This window comes from Oncorhynchus clarkii, chromosome 12 (assembly GCF_045791955.1).
Source record: "Oncorhynchus clarkii lewisi isolate Uvic-CL-2024 chromosome 12, UVic_Ocla_1.0, whole genome shotgun sequence".
NCBI classification, from domain to species: Eukaryota; Metazoa; Chordata; class Actinopteri; order Salmoniformes; family Salmonidae; genus Oncorhynchus; species Oncorhynchus clarkii.
Genome location: NC_092158.1, coordinates 71038615 through 71048068, shown reverse-complemented (window position 1 = coordinate 71048068; position 9454 = coordinate 71038615). Strand labels below are relative to the sequence as shown.

At 45.7% G+C, this 9454-nt stretch overlaps 1 protein-coding gene across 1 annotated transcript; it reads left to right on the top strand.

The window, feature by feature from the left end:
• The first annotated feature begins 237 nt into the window (after positions 1–237).
• Positions 238–9435, top strand: LOC139421168 (histone acetyltransferase KAT2A). Its single transcript, XM_071171781.1, has 18 exons — positions 238–567; positions 885–1011; positions 2579–2724; positions 2843–2932; positions 3034–3215; positions 3418–3609; positions 3764–3870; positions 4029–4139; positions 4338–4474; positions 4668–4876; positions 4991–5117; positions 5289–5399; positions 5486–5629; positions 5791–5905; positions 5999–6035; positions 6128–6191; positions 6859–6943; positions 7162–9435. The coding sequence occupies exons 1-18, from the start codon at positions 343–345 to the stop codon at positions 7353–7355; spliced, it is 2403 nt and encodes an 800-aa protein (XP_071027882.1). The 5' UTR covers positions 238–342; the 3' UTR covers positions 7356–9435.
• The last annotated feature ends 19 nt before the right edge of the window (positions 9436–9454 follow it).

Here is a 9454-nt window from a genome sequence, read left to right as displayed (position 1 = left end):
CATTGAAGTTAAAGTTAGTGTGCTCTACTGACCTCTACTGGATCGTTAAAGTTGGATTTATAGTCAATGGTGGTCAATAAATAGTGTAGCTAATTCAACAGTGTAATGCCGTATTTTTTATGTTAATGCATTTGTATGTTTTTATTGCAAACTTTGACTACTCCGGCTACTTTCAATACTTTAGGCAGACTGCAGGGGCCACAGACTACAGTACCCATACTGCCTTTCTTCAAATCCAGGGCGAGGGGAGAGGTGAGCGACCCAAGAAGGGGTTGAGTGGAACCAATGATGTGTATACGCACCATTGAGTGGAACAAGCAGCATTGAAGCGTGCGTTTTGATATGTCGGACCCGGTGGCACAGGCCTTGCAACCCCGGCTACATCAAGCTCAGTCTGGTGGGACTGCTGGGTCTAACGCTGCTGCGGTGGGATCTGGATCGGGGAACAGTGACCCAGTCAGACCAGGTCTTAGCCAACAACAGCGGGCGAGTCAGAAAAAAGCCCAAGTCAGAGCTTTTCCACGGGCGAAAAAGCTCGAGAAACTCGGCGTCTTCTCCGCTTGCAAGGTAGCTAGCTAGCTAACGTTAGCTATATGGCTAGGCTAGCTAGCCAACTTCAAAACAATGACTAGCTAACAAGCCATTTCCCCTACTTGTATAACAGTCTCAACAAACAGAAAAAAATGCACCATTGTCATTTGCAATGGGTTTCTAATATGCAATAATAGCCTTCATAAATGTATATGGCGTAGCTAACGTTACTGTCAAGAATATAGTTAGCAACAGCAAGGTTAACCAACTTTGCTAGCTAGACAGCCAACTAGCATGAATCTGCTTTATGATGCTAGTGTGGGGCTTCTGATTTACTTTCCTCTTATCTTTAGGCTAGTGACACATGCAAGTGCAATGGCTGGAAGAACCCACAACCGCCGACTGCCACCCGAAGTATGGATTTACAGCAACAAGCGGCCAGCCTTAGCGAGTCCTGCCGCAGCTGCGGGCATGCCCTGGGTAGGCTGCCTTATGACTCAACACTAGTTTGAAGGATAGACATGCTTCATGATCACACTGAACCTAATGTCATCAATTCACATCATAGATATAGAATCTGTATGCTATTCCATAATAGCAATTATGATAATCTAAATTCCACAATGTAGGTTTCAGTCTCATCTATTGAGTGAGTAGTAAACATACTTAGCTATACCCCCTTTAAAGGGGCAATCAGCAGTTGCTACATCCATTTGTGTACTTATAAATTGATATGTACCTATTGATTCTTGAAGAATATAACTTATAAATGCTTAATGAGCTTAGTTCAACTGTCGTACCCCATCAGAACCCAAAATATAAGCTTGTTTGTATTTTATGTTTATTTATTTAACCTTTATTTAACTAGGCAAGTCAGTTAAGAATACATTCTTATTTACAATGATGGCCTACCAAAAGGCAAAAGGCCTGCAGAGACGGGATTAAAAAATAAATGAAATAAAAATATAGGACAAAACACACATTACAACAAGAGAGACAACACTACATAATGCGAGAACTAAAACAACAACATAGCATGGCAGAACACATGACAACACAGCATGGTAACAACACAAATGACAACAACATGGCAGCAGCACAACATGGTAGAAGCACAAACAGGTTACTAACATTATTGGGCACAGACAACAGCACAAAGGGCAAGAAGGTAGAGACAACAATACATCACGCAAAGCAGCCACAACTGTCAGTAAGAGTGTCCATGATTGAGTCTTTGAATGAAGAGATTGAGCTAAAACTGTCCAGTTTTAAGTGTTTGTTGCAGCTCATTCCAGTCGCTAGCTGCAGTGAACTGAAAAGACGAGCGACCCAGGGATGTGTGCGCGCTTTGGGGACCTTTAGCAGAATGTGACTGACAGAACGGGTGTTGTATGTGAAGGATGACGGCTGCAGTAAATATCTCAGATGGGGGGAGTGAGCCCTAAGAGGGCTTTATAAATAAGCATCAACCAGTGGGTCTTGCGACGGGTATACAGAGATGACCAGTTTACAGAGGAGTATAGAGTGCAGGGATCTGTCCTATAAGGAACATTGGTGGCAAATCTGATGGCCGAAAGAACATCTAGCCGCTCGAGAGCACCCTTACCTGCCGATCTATAAATGACATCTCCGTAATTTTGCTTGGTTAGGATGGTACACCGAAGGGTTAGTTTGGCAGCTGTAGAGAAAGAGGAGCGATTACGATAGAGGAAACCAAGTCTAGAACTTCATCCTGCAGATTTGATATGTGCTGAGAGAAGGACAGTGTACTGTCTAGCCATACTCCCAAGTACTTGTATGAGTTGAAACAATGGAAATGTAAAGAAACACTATAGCCTAAAAACATTGGTAAAACTATCATTTCAATATCATGGATGGTCAGTCCTTGCATCCGTAGCTCTGTCTATGAATTTGAGAGTAGTTACATTTCTCCAGCCCCATTCCTCAACTTTTTACCGAAACAGTGGCGGGGGGATCCTTTCTCATTGTTTCAACTGCTGATTGACGCTTTAAGAGGCTGATCTGTTATTGAACCCCTCCTGTGCAGCGGCCCATGTGTCCCACCTGGAGAACGTGTCAGAGGAGGAGATCAACAGGCTGCTGGGCATGGTGGTGGATGTGGAGAACCTCTTTATGTCTGTGCACAAGGAGGAGGACACGGACACCAAGCAGGTTTACTTCTACCTCTTCAAGGTATGAAATCACTTCCCTCCATTCTAACCAGACAGACAAGTGTAGATGGCCATAACCTCTACTTTTCTGGCTTAGCACATCTTGACCCTCTCTCTCTGTTGGTCTCTATCCCCCCCAGCTGCTGAGAAAATGCATCTTGCAGATGAGTCAGCCGATAGTGGAAGGATCATTGGGGAGTCCCCCCTTTCAGAAACCCAACATTGAGCAGGTAGTAACAGTCTCCTTCCTACCTGTTTCTCAAGCTGTTCTTTCCTTCTTCCCCAACGGTAAAGTACTTTTTGTACACGTTTGTTTTATTTTGTTCCTCAGGGAGTGTTGAACTTCGTTCAGTACAAATTCAGCCACCTGGCACCCAGAGAGAGGCAGACGATGTTTGAGCTCTCCAAGATGTTCCTCCTATGTCTCAACTACTGGAAGCTGGAGACTCCCACACAGTTCCGCCAGCGGTCCCAGAAGGATGATGGCACAGCCTACAAAGTGGACTACACCAGGTGTGTGTGTGTGTGTGTGTGTGTGAGCCATGTGTTGTGAATTTATTTAATTGCAGCGTATTGCATCTTGCTTTTTTGTTATTGTTGTATTGCATCTTGTTTATGTTCTGTTCATGTGGAGGTCTCACTGCAGTCTGCTCATTTTGTTCCCATCAATAGTGACTCACAACTACTGTAATCTAATCTGTGTCTTGTTTCCCAGGTGGTTATGCTACTGCCATGTCCCCCAGAGTAACGACAGCCTGCCGCGCTATGAGACCACCCAGGTGTTTGGCCGCAGTCTGCTCAAGTCAATCTTCACCGTGACGCGCCGCCAGCTCCTGGAGAAGTTCCGAGTGGAGAAGGACAAGCTCCTCCCAGAGAAACGCACACTCATCCTCACACACTTTCCCAAGTACGTGGTGTGCAACCAATCCGTAGTAATCCGCTCGGAATCAGAGTTGATACTTATTGTGTTTCTCCTTCGAGTTACAATCAAACCAAGATTCTGGAGTGAGTGAGATGGACGCTGTGTATCTGTGGCTTGTAACAAAGGGTTTGTGTCCCAGGTTTCTGTCTATGCTAGAGGAGGAGATCTATGGGGAAAACTCTCCCATCTGGGAGGCTGACTTCACCATGCCTGCCTCAGAGGGGGGCCAGCTGGGTCACCAGTTAGGTGAGAGGCACTTATGTTACAACTAAATAAGTGGTTCTCATAAGATCCATAAAGGCACTTATAGGTTGTACAACATGTAATGTATGATTTCCTTCTTTCCATTTTCAATAATTCTGTCTGGTTTCGGTCATTGTCCTGTGTGTTTCTGATGCTGGCAGTGATCAGCCCTGCTGCAGTGTCGGGCTCGCCCTCCTTCTCTAAGGGCATGAACAGTGGCTCTTCGCTAGGCAGTCTGGGGCTGGACGCTGGCGTGGCCGAGCCCATAACAGGTCAGTAACTCTGGCAGCCCCGCCAAGCTAACGTTTGCTTTGTACTGGGTGTGAGGTAATAGCTGACGTTTGTTTTTATGTCTTATCTGTCTATGTGGGAGCTTTTATTTCCCATGCCTCTGTAGGATAGCCTCAGACACACAAACAGCATCTAAATTAATGATGGTTATAGTCATGTGTTGTACTGTCTCCCCTCAGGAGAGAAGAGGAAGCTTCCAGAAGTTCTGACCCTGGAGGATGCTAAGAGGATCAGAGTGATGGGAGACATCCCGATGGAGTTGGTCAACGAGGTGATGATGACCATCACTGACCCGGCTGCCATGTTGGGCCCAGAGGTGAGCGCTTCCCAAGACTGAGACGCATCATTTAATGTCCATTCGCCAGTGCAACATGGATATTTATGTTGACTGCGGATATGTTTTATCTAGTCTTAACATCTAAGTATGGAAACTGGATGTTTGTTAGAATGAATATAATAATTGACTGCCTTTATTGACTGCGTTGATAATCACTGTCACTCTCTGCTAGACGAGTCTGCTGTCTGCCAATGCTGCCCGTGATGAGACAGCCCGGTTAGAGGAGAGGCGGGGCATCATAGAGTTCCATGTCATAGGGAACTCTCTTTCCCAGAAGTCCAACAAGAAGATTCTGATGTGGCTGGTGGGCTTGCAGAATGTCTTCTCCCACCAGCTGCCTCGCATGCCCAAAGAGTACATCACACGCCTAGTGTTTGACCCGTACGTAGACACCTGAACGGTTTCTCTCACCTGTACCCCGTCTTCAGTGAAGCCTCTTGAAATGAACTTTTTGTGACCCTTTCTCTCCACTCCCTTGGACCGTTCTCTGTCCAGGAAGCACAAGACGCTGGCCCTAATCAAAGATGGCCGTGTCATCGGGGGGATATGTTTCAGGATGTTCCCCACCCAGGGCTTCACTGAGATCGTCTTCTGTGCCGTCACATCCAACGAGCAAGTCAAGGTATGGACGCACCTCTCCTTTACATACAACAGCGAAAATACTGAAATCAATAATCTGGGTAAGTTAGAGTTAATGGCTTGTTATTGTACTTACGATATCTGTCAGAGTTTGAATGTATGTTGGACTAAGAGCCCAACATTTCCCCCTGATTGTTTTCCATTGTGGTTTCAGGGCTACGGTACTCACCTGATGAACCACCTAAAGGAGTACCACATCAAGCACAGCATCCTGTACTTCCTCACCTACGCTGATGAGTACGCCATTGGCTACTTCAAGAAGCAGGTATGGTATAGGATGATAACATGTACCTCCCTCTCTTCCTCACCTCTCCTTTGACCTCTCTCCTCTGTCTCTTTTTGCAATTGCAGGGTTTTTCCAAAGACATCAAAGTGACTAAGAGTCGTTACCTTGGTTACATCAAGGACTACGAGGGGGCTACCCTCATGGAGTGTGAGCTAAATCCCAGGATCCCCTACACAGAGCTCTCTCATATCATCAAGAGGCAGAAAGAGGTGAGAGGACTCTCTGTAGGAAGTCCTCACATTGTGGGGCACACAGGTTGAGGTGAATGTCAGTGGACGGTTATGCATCTCTGGACCTTTCTCCATCTGTTGATGAAGGGACAGTGTTAATGTCCACGTTGGTGTGTTTTTTGTCAACCATGACTGGTCAGATCATTAAGAAGCTGATTGAGAGGAAGCAGAGCCAGATCAGGAAGGTATACCCAGGACTCACCTGCTTCAAAGAGGGGGTACGGCAGATCCCCGTGGAGAGCATCCCTGGCATCAGTAAGTGGCTGTGGGTCCTTCTAATACCCTGTTCAGGGTATAGACTATTAATGCCTTGTCCGATGTCATGTTTTAATTATTCTCTCTCCCTAGGGGAGACAGGCTGGAAGCCCAGTGCAAAGGAGAAAGTGTAAGCTGAATGTTTGGTCTATCAGGACATTTAAAAAATGATGTGCAGTATTGTCATTGAATTGATATATTATTACCTATCCTGTCTTGTAGGAAAGAGTTGAAAGACCCTGACGTGTTGTACAACATGCTGAAGAATCTCCTGGCCCAGGTCAAGGTAAAACACTGACACGCACCGATACAACCCAGTGTTCAACCTCAGGAGTGGTCAGACAGAGTCTGCATCCCAAATGGTAACCTATTCCCTATATAATCCCTGATCAAAGGCCTCCCGAGTGGTGCAGCGGTCTAAGGCATTGCATCACAGTGCTAGCTGTGTCACTACAGATCTTGGTTCGATTCCAAGCTGTGTCGCGGCAAGCCACGAACCGGGAGACCCATGAGGCGGCAAACAATTGGCCCAGCATCGTCCGGGTTAGGGGAGGGTTTCCCGGCCCGGGATGTGTACTTGTCCCTTCGCGCTCTAGCAAGTCGTGTGGCGGGCCGGGCGAAGTGCACGCTGACACGGTCGCCAGGTGTACGGTGTTTCCTCCGACACATCGGTGCGGCTGGCTTCCGGGATAAGTGGGCAGTGTGTCAAAAAGCAATAAGGCTTGGCGGGGTCGAGTTTCGGAGGACGCACGGCTCTCGACCTTCGTCCGTACGGGAGTTGCAGAGATGGGACAAGACTGTAACTACCAATTGAATACCACGAAATTGGGGAGTAAAATAATAAAAAAAAAAAGCATCCCTGATCGAAAGTAGTGCACTCAGTAGGGAATAGGGGACCATTTGGGGTTCAGACTGAAAGTCATAACAACGGTGTGGTTGTGTTCCTATCCCAGACTCACCCTGATGCCTGGCCCTTCATGGAGCCTGTGAAAAAGACTGAGGCTCCAGACTACTACGAGATCATACGCTTCCCCATTGGTGAGTATATCATCCGCTCATTATTCCCTGGCTTGTTTATATGTCCCAGCCATGACAATTATCTACCTATTTGAACTCATTTTGAAAATTAAAATAGAAAAAAAGCATTCCATGTTTCACCAACTCAAAGTCCGCCTGGATATGTCAGTAAACCCGCTGAAGGAACATTTCAAATATAACCCACGTGTCCCCCTCTCCTCTCTCCCTCCTTCCTGTAGATCTGAAGACCATGACGGAGAGGCTGAAGAACAGATACTATGTGACCAAGAAGCTGTTCATAGCAGACCTGCAGCGCGTCATTACCAACTGCCGTGAATACAACCCCCCGGACAGCGAGTACTGCAAGTGTGCCAACACACTGGAGAAGTTCTTCTACTTTAAGCTGAAGGAAGGGGGCTTGATCGAGAAGTGAAGCTAGGGTCACAGGTCACCATGCACATAGGCCCCACTGCGGAACAGCAGGAAGGAGCGCTCGTGGACACTCACTCACACACACTGTCTTGTGATGACATAGTCAGGGGGTCATTGCTAGCCGTATTCCAACCCCTTTTCCCTCGTCTTTTCTTTTAGGAAGCCTTCATTAATGGCAGTGCGTGTTTATGCATGTTCTATTTATATTACTGGTGGGTGAAGGGAACTGTGGGGTGTAACAACAACATTTGGAGGTAATTGGAAAGGCTCTATGGGCGAGTTAAGTTTGTTAATGTGTCGAAATGACTCTCCATCAATCCCTCCCTCTCTCACTGTTGGTTTGTCTCCCTCTATCCCTGTCTCACTACCATCTAGTATAGAATCTCTCTGTGTGTTGCTGTCTCATTCTGGTTTCATTCTTGCTCCAAGTGATTCATAGAAGGAGCTGTAACGTATTCCTGTACCAAAATGACTGGTCCCACAGCAGATCATGTCAAACTTTCCACATAGGTAACGTTCAAATTATAGGATGGCATTTTCACGGAATTGTTTCTCAGTCGGATAAAATAATGCCCTCTTAGACATTCACAGCTCCTCCAGATGGGAGTTGTATTTTTGGTACTGACATGGAAACGTGAGTAGGGGGGGGACCTACGCCTTTGTTGCCTTCCTGTACTGACATACACTTGAAAAGAGGCCAGTAGACTTGGAGGGTAGAAATACAATGTGCCCTTGAGTTAGGTGACGAGACCTGTTCAGACTCGCATTGTCAAAGTCCGGTCGCAGTCACAGATAATGTCGCCACACCTCACAAGCCCCGGATAGGTATTTAGCAATAATTTAACCACATCATGTGACAGGACACGCTAACCATTGGTTGATACAATGCAACAACTGAAATGTAGTCAACCTGAAGCGTGACCATAGATATCCCTGTCTGACATTGCATTATGTTGGATTTGGCATCATGTGATTGGTCTGTAGAAAAACTTGCAACTTTCCTATACGTTTCATCTTCATGGTTGCCCTCGAATAATGTCCCCACAACTACTGTATGTTGAACTTTGTATTTATTTATTATTTCACCTGAACAGTATAATGAAAAACCTACCGCTACATTTGAAGGTACTTAGGCCTAATGTTAGTGTAGTCGTCAATACTGTCCTTTTCCCAGTATGGCCATGTCACTGATCTCAAACATGCTTGTTTCTCTTGGGGAAACATCAGAGATGGCGTAGTAGTGTGTCAGTGTTGTTTTAATGGTGTTGTCTGATCTGAGGGTAGTCTCTGGAATCCCACACCAAGGGCAACAGCAGGAGCGTTGTTAATGTGGGAGCCAACTGTTTAGGTTTCTGTTTGTCCTAGAAATAACCTGTTCCTGATGGAAGCACAGGATCCAACCACAGTGGTAAACATGACCGTTCGGTTTGTCAGTATTTAGCTGAAAAGGCCATAGAGCCCTGTCAATACAGTATGTGGGTGTTGCACAGCACTTACCCTCCCTGCTGGTTCTGTCTCTTCTATGGTGGATATGCATTGTGTTATTATGATAATGGCTGACAAACACACACAAAACAAGTGTCCGGTTTGGTGTTCACTCCATACTCACAAGCAGTATCGCATGATGGAGAACTATAATCTGCATCCATTTCTGTTGTGTTTTTACTGAGATGGCCACGGCTATTCACACAAACCCACTTCTTGGTCATGGTCGGTGTCTGATTGTCTGCCTCTTGAGATGCCTTTGGTTCTCTGCTATTTTGTAAGATGTTTTGGGGGAAATGACTGGTCTGTGCTGGGTGGTTGAGTATTCCACTGAACTGTTGTGTGTGTGTGTGTGTGTGTGTTTGTACTTGAATCATGACTAGCTTTGAGCAACTAAAGTGATGTCAGTGTTTCGTTATTCAGGGTTGTCAGTTATGTATCTCTCAATCTACCTATGTATGCTGCATTACGATTCTGAAAATATTGTGTGAGTGAAATGTAAAAATATTAGGACTGCTACAGTTTCTTTTAGTTATATGGTTTGAAGAGCTCTTTACTGTAATACTGTTCATGAAAATAAAGTTTTTATAGTCAAACATGTCTGTGCTTATTATT

Bases quoted from the DNA above. Each gene is read 5' to 3' on its own strand.
- LOC139421168 (XM_071171781.1), top strand. From the start codon at position 343: ATGTCGGACCCGGTGGCACAGGCCTTGCAACCCCGGCTACATCAAGCT. The intron at 568-884 runs GTAGCTAGCTAG...TCTTATCTTTAG, and splicing joins GCGTCTTCTCCGCTTGCAAG to GCTAGTGACACATGCAAGTG. The intron at 5,906-5,998 runs GTAAGTGGCTGT...CTCTCTCCCTAG, and splicing joins GGAGAGCATCCCTGGCATCA to GGGAGACAGGCTGGAAGCCC.